General features: G+C 41.3%; 1 protein-coding gene across 1 annotated transcript in view; it reads left to right on the top strand.

The window, feature by feature from the left end:
* The window catches only part of AGBL1 (AGBL carboxypeptidase 1), a 916,524-nt gene that overhangs the window by 193,754 nt on the left and 698,979 nt on the right, over positions 1 to 23,791 (top strand). Inside the window, exons 16-17 of the mRNA XM_086364678.1 lie at positions 4,431 to 4,575; positions 22,302 to 22,455. Coding sequence (XP_086220804.1) covers positions 4,431 to 4,575; positions 22,302 to 22,455 — 299 coding nt within the window. The remainder of the gene's footprint in view (positions 1 to 4,430; positions 4,576 to 22,301; positions 22,456 to 23,791) is intronic.

The following is a 23,791-nucleotide window of genomic DNA, read 5'->3' as shown; positions in this document are numbered from 1 at the left end:
GTTGGTGATGGGCAGGGAGGCCTGGCATGCTGCGATTCATGGGGTCGCAAAGAATTGGACATGACTGAGCAACTGAACTGAACTGAAGCAACTTAACATGCATGTACAACGCATCTAGGGTCTAATTTGAGAGCACACTTGAGTTTCCCCAGGCTTCTTTTCCCACTAGAAGAACAGATCAAGGACAGAAAGTTCTTGGAGTCAAAGTTCTACCACCCATTAATGATGTGGTCTTGGGGCGAATTATTCCAGCCTCTGTCAACTTCAGATTCTTCATCAGTAAAAGGGGATGTTAATGGTATCCACTTGATAGATCTGTGCTGAAGATGAAACGAAATAAGATAAAGTCCATGGAACTCATAAAAAGTGTCTGGTGCATACTAGATGTTCCATGAATGGTAGCAATGATTCATAATTAATAGAAGCATCTTAGTGGCATCAAATACTGATGACATAAAGAATGATAGTGAATAAATAACATTCACTAGATCTCCTCTGAATTATTTATCATTCAGTTATTTTAGACTTTAAGTTTATAGGTAGCCCTGATTTATGAAAACCAAAACTTCAAATTCTTGCTGTATTAAACCAAAAGACTACTTGCCCTTTTATCCATTCTTATGAGACAGATGATAGAATGAAAGAAAAAAAAAAAAACACCTTGGTTTTGGAGTTAGCCCACAATCCCATTCAATCCCATTTGGGGTTGAGTCCTGATTACTGCACTTGTTGTATGCCTGAATGCATGCTTAGTCCCTTCAGTCGTGTCCGACTCTTTGTGACCCTATGGACTGTGTAGCCCACCAGGCTCCTCTGTCCATGGGATTCTCCAGGCAAGGATACTGGAGTGGGTTGCCATGCCCTCCTCCAGGGCATCTTTTTGACCCAGGAATCGAACTTACATGTCCTGCATCAGCAGGCAGTTTCTTTGCCACTGAGTCACCTGGTTAGCCCTAATTATACAGTAGGAAACCTAAAAAGAAACAAGACTCATGTGAGATGAGACCATCCCCACTCACCCTGGGAGCATCTTATTAATCTTGAGTAAAGATGCGGGCTCTGGTTCTACTCCGTGTAGGTGAAAAACTTGGGGATGACAAGGCACTGGTTTGGTTTTAGTCGCTAAGTCATGTCCGACTCTTGCAACCCCAAAGGAGCCCACCAGACTCCTTTGTCCATAGGATTCTCCAGGCAAGAATACCAGAGTAACTTGCCATTTCCTTTTCCAGGGGATCTTCCCGATCCAGGAATCAAACCTGGGTCTCCTGCATTGCAGACAGATGATTTACTGACTGAGCTATGAGGAAGCCCAATGCACTGGTTGCGTGTTTTACCTGCCTTTGAAAGAGAGCAGGACCCTGTGGTCCTTGTACCCTATGTTCTCAGCCTGCATTTTGTCTGTAGAAAAACTTTAGCCAAAGAACAAATTTAATTAGAGAAGCGAGATCGTGTAGAAACTAAGGAAAACAGACAAAGGAGACCAAATAAACGATAAGGTAGTCCTTAAGCATAGTCAATGACACTTAGTTTCTGCTCGAGGGCTGTAGATAATATTCTGAGCCATATCCTGTGAGTTGTCTTATAGATACTGAAACTCCCACCAGGTGAAATAAGTTAGCTACATGATGACCAGACTGTGGCCATGACGTAAGCTGCCACAATTCCAAGAACTGGCCTCAAAGGCATGGAAACAAACTGATCCCAGAACTGAGGATCAACTGTACCTAAAACAATCAAGATGATGCCGGTCAGACCACTGATGACCAATTTCAAGATGACTGCCAGTTGTGTTGTGTGTGTGTTGTATCTGCACGAAGCCCCTTCCCTTTGTCTATAAAAGCCCTTGCCCCTTGATTGTCAGGAGTGAGGGGGCATTGGCCTTTGGACAGGAGTCCACCCTCCCCCCAGCTGTTGGCGTCTAATCATCTAAATAAAGCAAACTTTCCTTTCCACCAGCTTGGCCTCTTTAATGGCTTTTGAATGGCGAGTAGCTAGGCCCCTCTTTTGGAGATGCCTTTACCTTCATGAGTATGTGTGTGTGGTGTGTGTGTGATTTCACACTCATGCATGTAAAACTCTCTTCCATGTTTTGATTAGTTGTCAAAATGTTGACCATTTGACCAAAATGATGACTGGCTCATTTTACTTCAAAGAGAGGTATAATTGCTAATGTAAACTGAATGAGTGTTTGCAGTAGAGCCTTTACGAGTGGAGTCAGAGAGAATAAAAGGTAGAGCGTATGTGGTTTGCATGCTTTCTGAGTTACCATCTGCTTCTTTACATACTTGCTAATAATCAGAACCTTAGCTCTGCAGAAACTATAGAGCTTTAGGGAAATCTGGAGAGAGTAGACCCAATTAGGTATCAAGGACCAGAGAAAGCCATGGATGAAGATACCTTTTTGAAGTTTCTAATCCTGTAGTCACAAAAGCTATGGCTCCTATTAATAGGAAGCTGAGAAGCTTGGTGGGATCATCATTTGACACTTACATCATTGGGAATTTCTTTCTTTCACTAGAATGATCAGGGACCCAGAGTGCCATGTTGGCAGAAGCTGAGGCAAGAGAAATGCAGGTCATAGTCCATGGAACTGTGAATTTCTCTTTCTCCCATTCTTAGTTGTATGAATCAAGTAAGTCTCTTATATATGAACCTTCAAGTTTTGAACTCTCAAAGATGTGAACATGTATCACTGAATCGCTTTTTCAAGAGGGAGATAGAATTGAATCCAGCCAGGAACCAGAACCTGTGCCATCCGTGTGACTGATGGCATATCAGGTGTAAGTGACATTGCAGCTTACCCTCCGTCTCCTGTTGCTGACGACCCTTCAGCTCTACCATCTCCCACCTCCTCTCCCTCCTCCATCAGTAACTCTTCTTGCCTGTTCACTTGATGCCAGCCGCTGAGTGCCAGCTGTTGTACTGTACTGCTGTACTGAACTTTTATAAGTCTTGTATTATAAGATGAAAAATGTTTTCTTTATTTTGGTGTGTTTTTAATGTATTATTTGTGTGAAAAGAAGTATAGACCTTTTACAGTACAGTCCTATGTAACCGATTGTGTTAGTTGGATACCTAGACCAGCTTTGTTGGACTTAACAACAAGTTGGACTTACGAACACACTCTCGGAACAGAACTCATCTGTCTGTAGAGGACTTCTTGTGTTGAAAAACCACCAAACCACTAGAAACAAGACGGTAGATTTTCTATTTCTTCCTTTCTCAATTGCTTGATTCTTTTGGCGGGAGGTGTCATGAAAGTGGTAAAAAAGGCAGAAGAGAATAGTCTGTATTTTTTATACTTGCAAGAACACACAGAATAATTATCTATTTCTTCCCTCTCTCCACCCTTCCCCCCAGTGAAACCCCAAAACACAATGGACAAGAAAGCCAATGTTGTTAATGTTCAAAGGTGGAATTACATCTTTCTGTGTCTGGGTGTATTTTGCATTATAATGCAGCCTTGATGATAGCATTTCTCAGGAAAGCCTGCCAGGCTGTCTCAGCATCAAGAGACAAAAGGGGAATGTAACTGGCAGCGTGTGGGGAAAATATTGCTGGGAGTGTACTTCTGGGGGCAATTTACTTTGATACTGTTCTCTGAAGTATCAAAATTGGGTCTTCATCTTTGACAAAGGAAAGCACACATTCTCAAGCTGTAAGAAGTTGAACCATGTCGGGGTAACAAATGTATGCCTTTGGGAAGAAAGTATTGTTGTGGAAAGAACAGAGGCTTTGCAGGCAGATCTGGGTCCAAGGCACTCACTAGCTTTTTGATCTTTGTTGTTGTTCAGTCACTAAGTTATGTCCGACTCTTTGTGAACCCATGAACAGCAGCACATCAGGCTTTCCTGTGTTTCACTATCTCCCTGAGTTTGCTCAGACTCATGTCCATTGAGTCAGTGATGCTATCTAAACCATCTCATCCTCTTCCATCCCCTTCTTTTGCCTTCAATCTTTCCCAGCATCAGAGTCTTTTCTAATGAGTTGGCTTTTTGCATCAGGTGGTCAAAGGATTGGAGCTTCAGCTTTAGCGTCAATCCTTCCGATGGATATTCAGGGTTGATTTCCCTTGGGAAATTGGGAATACGATTGACTGGTTTGATCTCCTTACTGTCCAAGGGACTCTCAAGAGTCTTCTCTAGCACCACAATTTGAAAGCATCATTTCTTCAGCACTCAGCCTTCATTATGGTCCCACTCTCACATCTGTACATGACTACTGAAAAAACCATAGCTTTGACTAGACGGACCTTTTTCGGCAAAGTTTCGTCTCTGCTTTTTGATATACTGTCTAGGTTTGTCATAGCTTTTCTTCCAAGAAGCAAGTGTCTTTTAACTTCATGGCTTCAGTGATTTTGGGTCTATGGCATCTAAATGACAATTCCTCCCACCTTTCACTCATTCGCCTCTCTCTCCCTTCTCTTCTAGAAATCATTATCACCAGAGAACAGCCATGACGGGCGCAGCTTCTGGGAAGTGCTATTACACGCTGACCTTTGCTGTCACCTTCCCGCATGCCGAAGATGCCTGCTATCTGGCTTACCACTATCCCTACACCTACAGTGCCCTCTTGGTAAGTTCCTCTGCCAGCCCTACGCGGGTTGGACTGAAAGGGCTCTTTGAGGCTTTCCTGGAAATCTTCAGGAAACCCTGACATCCTGCTGGGGAGCTTCAGGCATCCGAGGGAGCCAGGGTTTGTTGTTTCTGACTCAGGGGCTTTCTGTCTGTCCCGTTTCCTTCCTTGGACAGAGCGCGGGCTGAGGTCATGGCCAGCGACATTCTAACGGCCCCAGTGGTGCACTGTGCTCTTCATATCCAGGGTGAGTGTGGATGCGAGGGGCAGGGGGCACTTTTTAGGGGCTTTATCTTTAAATAGCCCTCAATATACATTGTTGCAGGAGGACAAATGGCTGAAGATTAAAATTCATATTTTACCAAGGCCAAAACCAAAGTAGAGAAAAAGTTTGAAAATTTTCTCAGCTAAACAAATTTGATCATGGGTGTTGTATATCCTCCTGTGATTTTTTTTTCATCTTGTCATATTCTGAGGCAGCAAAACTGATATTCTACTTTTGTTTCATGCTTACCAGAAGTAAAAAGTTCACAAATATAACTTTAAAAAGTACTCCCAGTCTAAATAAAATTAACTAAAATTCCACAGCAATTCTGAAAGGTTATTTCCTTTTATTTTAGAAATGCAGGTACACTAAGTTAATATAGAAAGGTCGGAATCATGATCTAATAAATATCTATTAGTTTACCCTAAAAAAATAATAAAAAGCCCTCAAGTTAAACAAGAAGAATGAGATTGGAGTGAGATTATTAAGCTGAAATGGGGTAACACCATGCAGGTCAGCTGAGATGCCAGTTTAAAGGACATGGATGCATTGAGAGGTGTGAAGCAGAGATTGAGGGGGTGAAGCTTGGAAAAATGCCCTGAGATCACCTTGCAGCCACTTTCCCATTTCCAGTGGTTTCCTCGGCCATGGACTAGAAGGATCCAGGGTGGAAAAGAAGGGTAGAAGAATAAAACATTGAATCATTGCAAATAAGGGTCACGATCTTTTTACAATAGGAGTGTACTGTCAACCAGTCCAAACTTGAAGTCATCATTCAGATATCTTATCAGGCCATTTCTTGCCATTTGAAAAAGTTGGTAAATCATCCCTGTCCCTGAGCTATTTCATGGATATCCTGTGGAGTCATGAGCTAAAGTATCTAATAAAGTATTTCCATCCTCTGTGTTAATGCAAAATGTTATTAGCATATTTATAATAATATGTGTATATGCAAATATATATCACTTAGCCTGAAGGATAAGCATTTTCATTGCAAGCCTGTGATAAGGATTTGGAAAAGATCATAACTGAGAACACCTTTTCCCTCCAAAGAAATATTCACGTGTAAATGCATTGTTTTTTCTCCATTGAGAAGGCATAACTTAAACCACTCAGCTAACTGCTTCATAAAAGTACATCTGCCCTTCTCTCCATATGCTGGCTTACCTAAAGAGAGATTTGTTTTTACTGTTTCCCGGATTGTAAAAGATACACAACTAGTATTATTTGTGGACCACACTTAGAGATCTCAAGAATTTAATCCAAGAAATGTGCATCACCAGCTTGGCTGTAACAAGGCATGTTTGTTTTAAAACATGCTTGTTGCCTTGAGGGCCTCAGAACAGGCAAGATCCATGATCTCCTCCAACAGCTGTTCTTACTGTCTCATCTATGAAACCCTGCATGTTGAAAAGTCTACTGGTGGAGGGGGTTCCTTTTTAAAGACAGGTTTGATTTTTCTGTCAGAGTAATGGTCCATGGGTCCAGGTCACTGTTCTTTTCACTTGTTAGAATATCTTTGTCCTACGGACTTAGAGAATGGACCTGTGAACTCAGGGTGAAGGAGCTGGTGGGATGGTTTGAGAGAGTGGTATTGACATATATACACCACCACGTGTAAAATAGGTAGTTCGCAAGAAGCTGATGAACAGCACAGGGAGCTCGGCTAGGTGCTCTGTGATGACATAGAGGGGTGGAATGGAGGAGTGGAAGGGAGGCTCAGGAGGGAGGCGATATATGTGTGTGTGTGTATATATGTGTGTTCATTTCAGTTCAGTCACTCAGTTGTGTCCGACTCTTTGTGACCCCATGGACTGCAGGCCTCCCTGTCTATCACCAACTCCTGGAGTTTACCCAAACTCATGTCCATTGAGTCGGTGATGCCATCCAACCATTTCATCCTCTGTCATCCCCTTCTCTTCCCACCTTCAATCCCTCCCAGCATCAGGATCTTTTCAAATGAGTCAGCTCTTTGCATAAGGTGGCCAAAGTATTGGAGTTTCAGCTTCAACATCAGTCCTTCCAATGAACACTCAGGACTGATCTCCTTTAGGATGGACTGGTTGGATCTCCTTGCAGTCCAAGGGACTCTCAAGAGTCTTCTCCAACACCACAGTTCAAAAGCATCAATTCTTTGGTGCTCAGCTATATTTATAGTCCAACTCTCACATCCATACATGACTACTGGAAAAACCATAGCCTTGACTAAATGGACCTTTGTTGGCAAAGTAAGCATCTTTTAATTTCATGGCTGCAGTCACCATTTGCAGTGATTTTAGAGCCCAGAAAAATAAAGTCAGCCACTGTTTCCACTGCTTCCCCATCTATTTGCCATGAAGTGATGGGACTGGATGCCATGATCTTAGTTTTCTGGATGTTGAGCTTTAAGCCAACTTTTTAGTCTCCTCATATGTGCATCACAGAAGGCAATGGCACCCCACTCCTGTACTCTTGCCTGGAAAATCCCATGGACAGAGAAGCCTGGTAGGCTGTAGTCCATGGGGTCGCTAAGAGTCGGGCACGATTGAGCGACTTCACTTTGACTTTTCACTTTCATGCATTGGAGAAGGAAATGGAAACCCACTCCAGTATTCTTGCCTGGAGAATCCCAGGGACAGGGGAGCCTAGTGGGCTACCGTCTATGGGGTCACACGGAGTCGGACACGACTGAAGTGACTTAGCGGCAGCAGCAGCATATGTGTGTGTGTGTGTGTGTGTGTGTGTGTATGTGTATAGAGAGAGAGAGAGAGGGAGAGAGAGAGAGACAGACAGACAGAGAGAGCTGATTGATTCACGTTGTTGTACAACAAAAAGTAACACAAAAGGGGAAAAAAAGATTATCTTTGACCCTGTGGAGAAGCTCAGGGGCAGCTAGTATAAAACTTTAGAATTCAAAAGCGTTTGGGAAATTGTGTAGCTCACATCTATCATTCATAAATGCAAAAACCAAAGCCTAGAAGTCCCACATTTAGCTAGTGGCCAGAGAACTGAGTAGTGGCCTTTGAGGTCTATTCCTATCTGATGGAGACTCTGAGAGTCCTTCAGCTGACCTTGGCTGCATCTGGCTTTTTAATTTGAATTTTAGATCTCAATCAGCTTGTATGCACTTAGCAAAGACCCATTAAAGCTTCTTGGAATAAGAATGGGATCATGTTTGGGAAATAACACTGTTCTCAGCTGAACCACATCCATAGCGTTACAGACAAAAATTGTGGGTTGGTGACTTGAACTCAACCATCGGATATTGTATAATCACACAACTTGACAACTATGTGCACCTATAAAAGTGGGCTGCCATTGTAGTAGCTGCTGTAAGTCATAGCTTTTGTCTCTGGGAACACTTAATACTTTTGTCATACCGAAGCACAAGTTTACAGTCAACAATTATTAATAGTTTAGGAGACATTGAGGTCAAATTGAGGAAAATTTCATATTGATGGGGGACAAAAAGTCAAGAAAAGAAGATCTTGGAAGATGGTCTCATCTTCCATCAACTGATCTCTGTGAGAAAAAGAGACAGATCTTATTCATTGATGCTTATTGGCTTGTTACTTAGCCTATTGACTGAATCTCTTCGCATTAGGGAAGTTTGAGGAGAGTTAATGAGAAAAAGAGAGGAAAAGGGATAGCTTTTCATTCCTTTTAAATGAGTAGAACAGAGTAAGAAAGACAATTTGTTACTTGAGGTGAAAAACGTGTATACTCGATTTTAGGTTTTACATTTCCAATAATGCATGGGCTTTGTCCTCTTCAGGTTTAAGAGAGTAATTGACTCTGTGACTTCTTTTAGAAAGCTCTTTCTCCCATCATGGACAGAATGAGTTCATTCTGTAATGCACACTAGTCATTTTTACTTTTGGACATATCCTAAGGAGAAACAGTTTTCTTCCAACAGATCAGTGATAAATTAAATGTGGATGATACCCCAAGGGTGGAATTAGCTGTATTTTACTTGGGGGTTATGCTGATGGGTGAAAAATATATTTCTATGTGGAATTCACAACTGGTAAATCTCTTGTAATATGGATTATGTTTAACAATTATAGACATTTTTAAAGCAGGGTACATGTATGTTGAATGTTTTTCAACATGAACCGTAAAAATTTTATTATTCTCTTATAATGAGAGAATTAGTATTTATTGGGTTCTTTCAAACTGATGTCTTCCAGATGCTTGCCAGGAATTCTGTTGGATAATCATCCCAATTATAGTATTAAAATAATGCTAAAAGAAGGAAATACAATATTATTGCCATTACAAAGCCAAAAAAAGACCTGTTTAATCATCCATCTCAAGCTTTTTCAATAATTGCAATGATTGTTAATGTGTTGTTTGCAATACTTGTTAAAGTATTTGATTCGTGTTCTGGATTGCCTGTAGGTAGCCAGGAGTATTGGCATCCCAAGAGAGTTTCTGATGGACATTTTAGAGAGTAAGAAAGTGAAATCTCACTGAGAACTTAAAATGATATGACTTGGCAAGAGAGGAAAAAAAAAAGTGATCAGAAATAGGATGGATGTGTTGGGAGAGCTTGTGGCTTTTAAGGAGTATAGTAGGGTTTTTCACCAGGCATGTATACTCCCTGTGCTAGTAACCATCAGCAGGGTAACCTGCTGAGGTCAAATGAAGTCTTTTATGGGAATTTTAAGGGAGTAGCTGATGAAGCTTTATCTTTAGAGATAAAATGGAGGGTAGTGTAGGAAGTGAAAGGGAAGGGACGGGGAGAGAGGAGGGGAGAAAGAAAGTATTGAGAATTAGAATGCCATATTCACAACATCTTAGAAAGAGCTCACATTTAAAACATGTCAGATGGGAAGTATTGACTTACATGTGGTAGATCAAAGATGCAGTGAGCAAGTCATAAATCAGTGTTGTCGTTTAATCAATCAACAGACACCTATCTTTGTATGGGCCAAAAGAAAGGACAGGTATCAGTAAAGGGTCCTGATGTTGAGGAGTTGAACACGAGAGGCCGTTCTGAAGGAGCTGAGGTGTGCATGGGTGCTGAAGTCATTGACCACAGGGACCCCTGAATTCCAGGGTTTTGAGCACAATGGAAGAGCAAGCTTTGGAGTCAGAGTGGCCAGGATTGGGGTCTAAGCTCTGTGTTTTGCAGTGTAGTCATGGGCAAGCTACTTAGTTTTTCTCAGCCTCAGTTTTCTCACCTGTGAATTGGAACCATTGAAGTGGTTCTTCTATGGGTTATCAAGATTACATGACTTGATACATGGCAAGTGTTAGCCAAGTGTCTACAACTAGTAAACAGTATTAGATAGTGACCTTAGAGCATTTATTCTCTCTTTTTTTAATGATGATGGGTGATCATTTTCTCTGTTGAACTGATTATGTATATATACACAATATATAACAAAATTAAAATTATGTTATAACAAAATCCCGTTAAAGGACCAAAAAGAAATACATACAGAATCTACTGATAGTTTTCTTAGGGTAGTGGATTATAATTATTTTTTATTTACTCTCTTATCCAATCTGGAGTAGGATATGGCAACCCACTCCAGTATTCTTGCCTGGAAAATTCCGTGGACAGAGGAGCCTAGTGGGCTACAGTCCATGGGGTTGCCAAACAGTTGAACACAACTGAGCGCAGCACAGCAGCAGCTCTTCTCCAAATCACCAGCGATATAACTTTATCTATTTTTAACAGAAAAAGGATATTAAAATCACCTTTTCTTTATAATCAGCAAATCTGTGAATACACATCTAGAGACGAATCACTTCCAACAGTCTCAAAGTGGATCTGTTTCACTTAGGGAAAGTGGTGTTGGCAGACTGGGGCAGTTTGAGAAAGCTCATTAGAACCTAGTTACAGCATATTCTGTTGTTTTTTATTTAACTTAAAGGTGTCTTTGGTTCTTCTCTTGTGATGAGAAGGATTCGATTCTCTGATGAATGTATCTAAGTGACAATTGAGAGCTAGTCAGTACAAAAGTAAAATAGGCCATCTTTTTAGGGGTGAACTTTATTCTGAATTAGGGGGATAGGAGGTACAGCTGTTTAAGGGCTAACAATGAGATGTGAATGATTTTTGAGTGTGAGTTGTTCTTACTTTATTAGTAGCCATCAGCAGGGTAGCCTGCTGAGGTTGAGTGAAGTCTTTTATGGAAGTTTTAAGGGAGTAGCTGGTAAAAAAAAGTGGGCAGAAAATGCCTGCCGAGGAGCAACCATGAGGCTGCAGACTGAGTTATCAGCCTGATGTCTATCCTGGGTAGGGAGGATTTTCTTTTAAGAAGACAACATCTCTGGAGGTTTCCATAATTGCCCTGAACTCTTTCCCATTTTCACAAAGAAGCCCACTCCTGCGGCTTCCACAGGGCTGCTATTACAGCTGTTTGTTGGCACATGCATTCAGATGCCCTGCTTCTCTCATCAGTGGTGCCAGCAATAGTTAATTAGGCATGGCCTCGCTGGACCTGAGATGGGAACGTTTACCTAAGACTCATTTCCAGGAGAATGATACAAAGCCATTTTTTGAGAAAGGAAAACCAACAGCAGTTTATAATTGGTTTACTTCTGGAAGACGTCTGTGTGACTGGAGCTGAATAATGCAATGAGCACAGGGGTGTTACATGTTCCATGGCAGGTGGAGTGGTCAAAGGGACAAGGGGTTCATTGAGGGACACAGGGAGATGACTGCATGAGCAATTACAGAAAATGGGCTTAAGCTAAACGTTGTTTGGCATTTCTGGAGTTGTAATATTAGTGATCATGAAAAATGTTATAGTGAGAAAATTAACAAAGAACTCATAGAAGAAGAAAACTTTTAAACTTTGCTTCCTTCATTAAGGTGACAGTGTTTTAAAGGAGAGTGTACATGAACACAAGATACTTTGCTTTTTTATCCTTTTTTCTCCTGTATCTAATTGTGTTTGATGACTTCTGTAGGCAAAACTGCTTCCAAACCTTTCAGGATCTAATTTATAAAATCTAGATTTTATTTTGTTTCCCCAAGTTTGAGGGCAGAAGGAGAAGAGGGTGACAGAGGATGAGATGATTGGATGACATCATCGATTCAATGGACGTGAGTTTGAGCAAACTCCAGAAGATAGTGAAGGGCAAAGAAACCTGGAGTGCTGTAGTCCCTGGGTTCACAAAGTCAGACACGACTGAGTGACTGACAACAACAACCCCAAGATTTGGCAAGAAGAGCTATGGCCTATTTGTATTGAGTTGGCCAAAAGGTTCGTTCAGACCATTCTGTAAGACCTTATGGAAAACCTGAAAGAAGTTTTTGGCCAGCCTAATAACTTTGTGATATCGTAGAAATCATGGCCAGTACTTTTCTGGAGAAGGGTCTCTATTTCTCCCCCATCACCCTCATATGTCGAGAATCCTTGTAGCCATAATAAATGTGAAACAAATAGCTTTGATGGCAAGAACAAGGCAACAGACAAAACAAAGCAAAAACCCTCATAGAAACAATTCAGCAGACAGTGTTTCCCAAAACGCATGCTACAACTCTCCAGGGTCCCAAGATCTTTAGAGGAAAAGGGTTCAAGGGTCACACAGATTCTTGAAGCCCTATTGGCTAGTTTTTCTTCTATGAGTTTGTAATGCGTATTTGCATGTAATGTGTATTTGCATATAATGCGTATTTGCACAAGAGTCTGAACAGTTCTGCAGTCGTGAAAATGTCTTCATTAAGTTTAACTCACTGTGCCCCAGGTACTTTGGATCTCCCCCTCTCCACACTCCAGCATTTAGTAAAATACTGCTGATTACATTTTGGAAAATGCTTCAGGAAAAGGTATAGATTTCCAAGTTTGGGGGCCTGGAATCTTGATGGTAGTTATGAGGCAGAGTTCAACTCAGTTGAGATTTCAATAATAATACTGGGACAACTTTCACCCAGATATCTGTGAAAGTGATTAAAATAATTTGCTTATGATCACAGACTATCACTAAATCCAGGGTGATATTGACTCTTTAGGAAGGTGCTGAAATGTCCTTTTACCAGGGTGGCTGACATTCTGATGGGGTCATTTTTATTCCTGTCTGTGGCTTTTCTCCTGGGATGGCAAATGGACACTTCTTCGATGAGGGCTTTAATTACACTGATTTAATATTGACTTTTCTTTTAATAGATGAGTTTCTTCTTTAGGAAGATGATTTTTTATTCCTGAAAGAGTTAGTTGCTCAGTTGTGTCCGACTCTGCAACCCTATGGAACTGTAGCCCACCAGGCTCCTCTGTCCATGGGATTCCAAGCAAGAATGCTGGAGTGGGTAATAGCCATTCCCTTCTCTGGGGGAGCTTCCCAACCCAGGGATAGAACCTGGGTCTCCTGCATTGCAGGCAGATTCTTTACTGTTTGAACCATCAGGGAATTCCTTAATCATTTTATATTTGCTGTTTTTAAAACAAATTTTACTTAAGTCTCGTTTCATCTAATTGTTAGAAAATGTGGTTTGTATAATTTCTGCTTTTAAAAAAATTTAGTGAAATTTTTATAGTCTTGTATATGATTAATTTTATTACAGTTCCATGAACGTTTGAGAAAAAAGTAAAGGATGCTATCTGTAAAGACAGTTTGACATATATCTATGAAAAACAATATTGTTCAAATGCTCTATCATTTTTTTTTGCAATTGATATGTTCAAGGCTGATGTATTGTTATAAAGTCTCCCACTCCGAGTACAGTGTTTCCCCTTCTGCCGTTTTGCCGTTGTACATTTCAGTTCTGCATTATTTAATTCCTGAGATTTATGAGTCTTATATGTTCTTTATGAATCATGCCCTTTATCAAAATAAGATTTTTAAATCCCATTTAATGCACTTTTCTTGAATATGACTTTGTCATATATTACTGTTGCCAGGCCCACTTTAATTTGTGTTTGCTTATCCATTTAGTTTCCATATTTCTCTTTTAAAATATTTTAGTTGAGTCAAATAGAATAAAAGATAATTTAGGAATGTTTTTCATACACATCATGGGTCTTTTTTTCCCTTCTCTTTTAAAGTTCCTTTTATATACAATAGGCAGTGGGATTTTGAAAAGCTAATCTGAAAGTTTCTGTCATTTAATAATGCTGTTTAGCCTATTTATACTTAAAACAATTTTCGGTGTTGGGTCTGTCATTTTGGTTTTGTAATTTCCATGCTTCATTGCTTTTCTTTCTGTCTCTCTCTCCGCCTCGTCCCCTGTCCATCCCTTCCTCCCTTTCTCTTTCTTTCTTCTTTCCTTTTTTCCTTCCCTCCCTCCCTTCTTTCTCATTTCTTCCTTTCTTTCTTTCTGTTTTATGCAACATGACGTGACCATATTTTCTTTGATTTTTTTTCCTACAGTGTTTATAATTCTACTAGTGTTTCCCTTTCAGTTCTTAAAAAAATTAAATATATATGTATCCATGAATAATAACAGCTGAAGTTGAGTGTTTCCTGTATGACAGACACTTCTCACACACAGTAAATGACAAAATTATAGCAACCACTGAACGACATAGGTAATGCCATTTTATATACACTTTACAGAGAAAACTGAGTCACGAAGAGGTTAAGTATAGGATTTACACGATTTATCTAGAATCCACAACCAAATTTAGAACCCAGGCGGTTTGACTCAGAGCCTGCATGGTTAGTCATCTTGCTATACTGCCTTTCCATTTTTAAGAATTAAATAATAATACTATGTCCATGTAAGCTGAAAAGTGAACATTTTGTTTTACTTTATACTTCACTTACACATTTCTTTTGAATTTCATTTCAGAACCAGATGATGAGATTAACATTTGATGATATGTTTTCTCCCTAAAGAACTTTTTTTTATGTCTGTATTATGTAGTAACTGTGTTTTCCAATGATCATCTAAACGAACCTTGTTTAACTGGACTGTCCTTTTATATCACTCTTTAGTTTGAATTTGGGCAGCTAAAATTTGTCTTCAAGTTATTATAAGGATGAGGTGATTTGTTTTCTGTGCTCTTGCATAGCTAAGCATATATGAGAAGAAATGTGTGAGTAAAAACTTGGCTGGTTATAGGTTTGCTATGCATTGTACTTTCAAGCACTAAGCAGTACTCATTTCCTCTGACATTCAGCACTGCAGAAGGAGTTGTGACCCAAGAATAACTTTTTACATATATATATGTGTATATATATTTATATATATCCATGAATAGGTTTATCTCTACACACACACACAAACGCACACACACTTATAAAAATAACTTTAATTGTATAATGAAACCCTCATTCTGCTCAACAAGGAGCAGTGATGTTGGGTTTAGACTGGTGATCGAACACATATGTCTTGGCTTTGCTGCTGCTGCTAAGTCGCTTCAGTCGTGTCCGACTCTGTGCGACCCCATGGACTGCAGCCTACCAGGCTTCTCCGTCCATGGGATTCTCCAGGCAAGAACACTGGAGTGGGGTGCCATTTCCTTCTCCAATGCATGAGAGTGGAAAATGAAAGTGAAGTCGCTCAGTTGTGTCCGACTCTTCACAACCCCATGGACTGCAGCCCACCAGGCTCCTCCATCCATGGGATTTTCCAGGCAACAGTACTGGAGTGGGGTGCCATTGCCTTCTCCACATCTAGGCTTTACCTGGAACCAAATGAACGCATCCTCGAGAAAGGCAAGCCATAGCACAGCATGCGTGGAAGAGCCTCTGTGAAAGTCTGGGCTCTCAGACACAGCTTTCTTGGCCTGAGTCAGTCTTTGCCCAGGGAAGTGTGTGGTCATGAGAGATGAAGCTGAGCTCAGCTTAGAAGAGCCATCAGTTCTGGGTTTTCTTCAGCTTTCATACTTGGCTATTTACATAGGGCCTTTGTAACTAGTGTGTGCAGAGTGTGTGTGTGTATGTGTGCACAACTAGCTAGCGTCCTTGTCTCCTCAGGGGTATGAGACCACCTCCCAATCCCCATTGCAGGTGCTTCACAACAATACCTGGTATTCACCATCACTTGACAAATGACAGGAAGAATGAAGCACAAAGGTTTGGTCAGATATATGGGCCTTAGGTGAATTCTCCTTTTGAACCTGAGGTAGCCATGGTCCTTATAATTCCTTTTCTTAGTATTGTGTCAAATGCTGGCTCTCAGAAATACCACCGGTTTCTAAGACAGACCGAAGATATTGCTTACCTCGGTGTGGTAGACAGAATAATGCCCCTAGCCCAAGATGTTCATTTTCTAATCCCTGAAACCTTTAAGGATGCTGCTTTATGTGGCACAAAGGACTTTGTAGATGTGATTAAGTTAAACTTCTTGAGATGGGGAGATTATGTCAGACAATTAGACTGGGTCCAATGTAATCACAAGGGTCCTTAACCATGAACCACTGAGACAGAAGAGTCCGAGTCAGAGAAGGAGATTTGACCGTGGAAACCAAGGTAGCAATGTTGTGATTGCTTCCTTTGAATGTAAGAGGAGAACATCATGGGACAAAGAATATAGCTGCCCTCCAGAAGCTAAAAAGGCAAGGAAGTTACTTTCTAGAACTTCCATGAGCAGTGCAGTCCTGCCAACACCTTGATTTTTGCACAGTAAAACCCATTTTGGGCTTTTGACCTCCAGAACTGTAATACAATACATTTGTGTCATCTCCAACCAGTAAATTTGCAGTAATTTGTTACTGAAGTGATAGGAAACGAACATATTTGGTAAGGGAGAATGTGAGAAGAGTCTTGATAGTGTCTCAAAGGAGGAAGGGCAAACCTGAGGTATTTTTTAAGATTTTAAAGTTTTGTGAAGTTCTGGTATTTTAATGTAGGGCTTGATTAACAATGGGTAAAGATCATGATAAAATGGTTTAAGACTGGTGGAGGCTGTAGGGCAAGCATCTTGAGGAGAGGGGCTGTCGAGTCTTAGTGGCAGCATGCTGGATCTTCACTGTGTCATGCCTCACCTTTTGTTGTGGCTCATGGGTTCTCTAGTCATGGCCCACAGGCTTAGTCGCTCTGCAGCATGTAGGACCTTAGTTCCCAGACCAGGAAGAGGACCGGTGTCCCCTGCACTGCCAGGCACATTCTTAACCACTGGACCACCAGAGAAGTCCCCAGTTGATACTTTCTACTGAAGAGTTGTTCAGATGTTCCTGAAAAATTATCAATTTATGAAAAGTAAATTTATTTGTAATTTCTATTTTCCCAGGCAAGTGTTTCCTGTGGCAGTAAACTTGTGTTGATGCAGACAGAGAGTAGTAAATTCATATTAATCTAGGCAGTAGGCTGTGTGGAGGCAGATGATTCAGGATCCCAGTTGCAAGGAGGATGCAATTCAGGGTCAAATTTTCAGGTATCCCTGAAGCTATAGGAAAGGCCACAGAATCATTTGTCATCTTTTCTTTCCTTGGGACTTTTTCTTTTTCCTTGTAAGTCTGAGATTTATCTAATAGAGTACAAGTGGAATTTAGTTCATTCCTACCCAGATGCTAGGATTTCTACTTCGTTTAGAAAATTCTTTTTCTTACTGCCCAGTGTATTGGTTTTGTATTGCTGCCGTAACAAATTATCACCAATTTTGTAGCTTAAACAATTAAAAAAATCTTACAGCTCTTATGGTGAGAAGTTCAATATGGGTAAAAATCACTGGGCAAAAATCAACCTGAAAAGATACATGCATCCCAATGTTCATTGCAGCATTGTTTATAATAGCAAAGACATGGAAACAACCTAAATGGCAATCAGCAGAGGAATAAAGAATATGTGATAAATATATACAATGGAATATTACTCAACCATTAGAAAGAATAAGTAATGACATTAGCAGCGACATGGATGGACCTAGAGGCTGTCATACTGAGAGAAGTCAGAGAAGGACAAACATCCTATGACATCACTTACGTGTGCAATCTAAAAAGAAATGATACGAATGAACATAGAAAACAGAAACAAACTCATAGACTTAGAGAACAAACTTACGGTTGCCAGGGAGAAGGATAATTAGGGTGTTTGGGATGGACACGTACACACTGCTGTATTTAACGAACAAGGACCTACTATCTTGCCAAGAAACTCTGATCAGTGTTATGTGCCATCCAGATGGGAGGGGAGTTTGAGGGAGAAAGGATACATGTATGTGTATGGCAGAGTCTCTTTGATATTCACAACCTTTGCAGAAACTATCACAATATTGTTAATTGGCTATCAGATCAGATAGATCAGTCGCTCAGTCGTGTCTGACTCTTTGCGACGCCATGAATTGCAGCATGTCAGGCCTCCCTGTCCATCACCAATTCCCGGAGTTCACCCAAACTCATGTCCATCGAGTCAGTGATGCCATCCAGCCATCTCATTCTCCGTCGTCCCCTTCTCCTCTTGCCCCCAATCCCTCCCAGCATCAGAGTCTTTTCCAATGAGTCAACTCTTCACATCAGGTGGCCAAAGTATTGGAGTTTCAGCTTTAGCATCATTCCTTCCAAAGAAATCCCAGGGCTGATCTCCTTCAGAATGGACTGGTTGGATCTCCTTGCAGTCCAAGGGATTCTCAAAAGTCTTCTCCAACACCACAGTTCAAAAGCATCAATTCTTCAGTGCTCAGCCTTCTTCACAGTCCAACTCTTACATCCATACATGACCACTGGAAAAACCATAGCCTTGACTAGTCGGACCTTTGTTGGCAAAGTAATGTCTCTGCTTTTGAATATGCTATCTAGGTTGGTCATAACTTTCCTTCCAAGGAGTAAGCGTCTTTTAATTTCATGGCTGCAGTCACCATCTGCAGTGATTTTGGAGCCCCCCAAAATGAAGTCTGACACTGTTTCCACTGTTTCCCCATCTATTTCCCATGAAGTGATGGGACAGAATGCCATGATCTTCATTTTCTGAATGTTGAGCTCTAAGCCAACTTTTTCACTCTCCACTTTCACTTTCATCAGGAGGCTTTTTAGTTCTTCTTCACTTTCTGCCATAATGGTGGTGTCATCTGCATATCTGAGGTTATTGATATTTCTCCCAGCAATCTTGATTCCAGCTTGTGCTTCCTCCAGCCCAGCATTTCTCATGATGTACTCTGCATATAAGTTAAATAAGCAGGGTGACAATATACACCTTAGACGTACTCCTTTTCCTATTTGGAACCAGTCTGTTGCTCCATGTCCAATTCTAACTGTTGCTTCCTGACCTGCATACAGATTTCTCAAGAGGCAGGTCAGGTGGTCTGGTATTCCCATCTCTTGAAGAATTTTCTACAGTTTATTGTGATCCACACAGTCAAAGGCTTTGGCATAGTCAATAAAGCAGAAATAGATGATTTTCTGGAACTCTCTTGCTTTTTCAATGATCCAGTGAATTTTGATAAATTTACCTGGAATGGGTGAATTTAACTCAGATGACCATTATATCTACTACTGTGGGCAGGAATCCCTTAGAAGAAATGGAGTAGCCATCATAGTCAACAAAAGAGTCTGATATGCAGTACTTGGATGCAATCTCAAAAATGACAGAATGATCTCTGTTCATTTCCAAGGCAAATCATTCAATATCACAGTAATCCAAGTCTATGCCCTGACTAGTAACACTGAAGAAGCTGAAGTCAAATGGTTCTATAACGACCTATAAGACCTTCTAGAACTAACACCCCCCAAAACATGTCCTTTTCATTATAGGGGACTGGAATGCAAAAGTAGGAAGTCAAGAAACACCTGTGCTGCTGCTGCTATGACTGTCACGTCAGTCGTGTCAGTAACAGGCAAATTTGGCCTTGGAGTACAGAATAAAGCAGGGCAAAGGCTAATAGAGTTTTGCCAAGAGAACGCACTGGTCATAACAAACACCCTCTTCCAACAACACAAGAGAAGACTCAACACATGGACATCACCAGATGGTCAACACCGAAATCAGATTGATTATATTCTTTGCAGCCAAAGATGGAGAAGCTCTATGCAGTCAGCAAAAACAAGACCGGGAGCTGACTGTGGCTCAGATCATGAACTCTTTATAGCCAAATTCAGACTTAAATTGAAGAAAGTAGGGAAAACCACTAGACCATTTAGGTATGACCTAAATCAAATCCCTTATGACTATACAGTGGAAGTGAGAAATAGATTTAAGGGCCTAGATCTGATAGACAGAGTGCCTGATGAACTATGGGCAGAGGTTTGTGACATTGTACAGGAGACAGGAATCAAGACCATATCCAAGAAAAAGAAATACAAAAAAGCAAAATGGCTGTCTGAGGAGGCCTTACAAATAGCTTTGAAAAAAGAGATGTGAAAAGCAAAGGGGAACAGGAAAGATATAAGAATCTGAATGCAGAGTTTCAAAGAATAGCAAGGAGAGATAAGAAAGCCTTCTTCAGTGATCAGTGCAAAGAAAGAGGAAAACAATAGAATGGGAAAGACTAGAGATCTCTTCAAGAAAATTAGAGATACCAAGGGAACATTTCATGCAAAGATGGACACAATAAAGGACAGAAATTGTATGGACCTAAGAGAAGCAGAGGATATTAAGAAGAGGTGGCAAGAATACACAGAAGAACTGTACAAAAAAGATCTTCAGGACCAAGATAATCATGATGGTGTGATCACTCACCTAGAGCCAGACATCCTAGAATGTGAAGTCAAGTGGGCCTTAGGAAGCATCACTACGAACAAAGCTAGTGGAGGTGATAGAATTCCAGTTGAGCTATTTCAAATCCTAAAAGATGATGCTGTGAAAGTACTGCACTCAATATGCCAGCCAATTTGGAAATCTCAGCAGTGACCACAGGACTGGAAAAGGTCTGTTTTCATTCCAATCCCAAAGAAAGGCAATGCCAAAGAATGCTCAAACTACCACACAATTGCACTCATCTCACATGCTAGTAAAGTAATACTCAAAATTCTCCAAGCCAGGTTTCAGAAATACGTGAACTGTGAACTTCCAGATGTTCAAGCTGGTTTTAGAAAAGGCAGAGGAACCAGAGATCAAAAAAATCAACGTATTGGGTCTGTATTCCTTCTGGAGGATAGTGGAGGAGAATCCATTTCCTTGCCTTTGCTGGCTTTTAGAAGACACCACATTCCTCAGCTTTTGCCCTCTTTCCTCCATCTTCAAAGCCAGCATGGAAGCCTGAGTTCTTAGCATGTGGTTCTGGTCCTTTGTGGCTGGGGAAAGTTCTCTGCTTTTAAGCATTTGTGATTTATATATTAATAGTTTGGCCCCAACTGGTTAATGCAGGATCACCTCCCCATCTCAAATAGACTTAAACCTTAAATATATCTGCAAAGTCCCTTTTGCCATGTAAGGTAACATATTGTCAGGGTCTGCAGTTTGGAGCATGGACACCCTTTGTTGTTGTTTAGTCACTAATCTGGGATTTCTTTGGAAGGGATGATGCTGAAGCTGAAACTCCAGTACTTTGGCCACCTGATGCGAAGAGTTGACTCATTGGAAAAGACTCTGATGCTGGGAGGGATTGGGGGCAGGAGAAGAAGGGGACGACAGAGGATGAGATGGCTGGATGGCATCACTGACTCGATGGACGTGAGTCTGAGTGAACTCCGGGAGTTGGTGAAGGACAGGGAGGCCTGGTGTGCTGCAATTCATGGGGTCGCAAAGAGTCGGACACGACTGAGGGACTGAACTGAACTGAACTGAAGTTGTGTTTGACTCTTCATGACCCTATGGTCTGTAACCCGCCAGGCTCTTCTGTCCATGGGATTTCCCAGGCAAGAATACTGCAGTGGGTTGCCATTTCTTTCTCCAGGAAATTTTCACAGCCTAGAGATTGAACCCACATCTCCTGCATTGGCAGGTGGATTCTTTACCACTGAGACACCAGGGAAGCCCAAAGGTAGGGTACAGTAGGGAAAATCATTTGTTACCAGTTAGTTTTCTTCACTTAACATTTTCCCTGGATCGGTTGCTTTCTATTTTCCTTCCATACGCTCCCAGCCCTCCTTGTATTGCTTAAATCTAGTCATGTGCACCACTGAAGCTCTGTCTCATGTTCCCAAGTGTCTTGCGTGTACTCTGTCTTTGTGATAACAGTGTTCTTTACATGTCATTGTCACGGGAAGAGTGCTGTATGCTCCTCCTCTTTTGCTGTCAGTGCAGCTTGAAATCAGATACTCTATTGTGCAGACACAGGCAGGAATGATGTTTCCTGTTCAGCCTCACTGAACTTCTTCCAGCGAGCAGTAACAGTCCTGCTTCTAAATGACTTGATGCCCTGTGTCAGGCAGATCTGTTTGTTTTAGTTGCTAAGTCCTCTCCAACTCTTTTGTGACCCCCATGGACCATAGCCTGCCAGGCTGCTCTGTCCATAGGATTTCCCAGGCAAGAATACTGAAGTGGGTTGCCATTGCCTTCTCCAGGGGATTTTCCCAACCCAGAGACTGAACCTACATCTCCTGCATTGGCAGGCAGATTCTTTACCACTGAGCCTGTCGGATGGATTAGGTTAACAAAAATACTTCTAAACTACCAGGAGTTAGAGGAATATAAGCATTATTGCTGCTTTCACCTATTGTTATTATCAAAAATCTTAAAATACACTTTCCTTTCATTTATGCCCCAGACTCACCTTGATATTCTGGAAAAAAGTGTGAACCACAAGCAGGTCTACTTCCGACAGGAGGTTCTCTGCCAGACGCTAGGAGGGAATTCCTGTCCGTTGGTGACCATCACAGCCATGCCGGAGTCTAACAGTGCTGACCACCTGGAGCAGTTCCGTGAGTAATCACATACCTTCTTTGAAGATTTGGTGGTGACGGTGGTCGGGGAGCTCCTCTTAGTCTTGGAAGCCCTCTGTCCCTTTGAGGTCAGAAATTCCACAAAGGGTTGGGTACTGGTCTACCTTTGTAGAAATAATACACCCCAACTCTTCTTGCTTTGTTTTATTGGTCAGTTGCTAAGTCATGTCCAACTCTTTGTGACCCCTTGGACTGCAGCACGCCAGGTTCCCCTCCTTCACTATCCCCCAGAGTTTGCTCAAACTCTTGTCCACTGAGTCTGGGATGCCATCCAACCATCTCATCCTCTGTCATCCCCTTTCCTCCTGCCCGCAATCTTTCTCAGCATCAGGGTCTTTTCCAATGAGTCAGCTCTTCGCATCAGGTGGCCAAAGTATTGGAGCTTAAATATTAGTGTCGCTCTGTTATCATAGGGAGAAAAAAATTAATTGCATATTGTCAGAGAGATGAAATGACTTGTTGAAACTGAGAGCAGTTTAAAAGTGTCAGTCAGTTCTCCTAAAACAGAACTGGAACAGGAAAATGAATCAACATTTTCTGACCTCTAATCCAGGGACTTTTCTCACCACGCTTATTGCTGTTATACTACCCTCATGGTCAGTCACAGTTTGGAAATAAAAGAAGCTGAGTCTTGGAGAGCTGGCTCAATAAGTCCCTGAATGACCTGGATACAGTTTGGATCTGAAGAACTAAAAGTATGGAGTAGGCTCTAGCCAAGAGTTGTAAAACCAAACCAAAGCACACAGGCACACACAGAGATGTACATGCACACACACACGCAACACCCATTTCATGTTAGAATCCTGAGCACAGATGTGATTTTCTTTGTAACCCACCAGCTTTTAAAGTTGGCTCCTCCTGGCATAGTTTTCAACCTCAGACAAAAGCAAGGAAAACCAAACAGAATGAGGCATGCTTTGCAATATGGAAAAGTTTGGGAAATGAAAGAAAAGGCTGGGGAATAAAAATCCAGCTAATTTATCCCCTAAAGAGGCAGCCTTACCTGATGAGGTGCTAACTGCATTCAGGTGAATCTTTGGTGGATAGGAAATGTAATTTCTCACACCCCATCAGCATCTGACAATGAATGCTTAACTGTCTGGCTAATCAACAACCGATTATCCCATCTGAATTAATAAGGCCATAACATGCTTTAATGAATAATAAGGGATTTTCCAAAAGTTCTGTGATGTGGTTCATGCATTTAAGAGCAGTTTCTCTAACAGTTACCACTTTCTTCCCTTGCAGATGAGCAGTTCATGGAGACAAGTTAGAGACAGTAATCCTTCCAGGCAACCTTCAGAGAGCAATTATT

The sequence above is a fragment of the Bos grunniens genome, chromosome 21 (assembly GCF_055505025.1).
Source record: "Bos grunniens cultivar Pamir isolate PY7600 chromosome 21, Bosgru_T2T1.0, whole genome shotgun sequence".
Classification (NCBI taxonomy): domain Eukaryota; kingdom Metazoa; phylum Chordata; class Mammalia; order Artiodactyla; family Bovidae; genus Bos; species Bos grunniens.
Note: the sequence above shows the minus strand (reverse complement) of the source record. Positions and strands in the feature narration are given on the sequence as shown.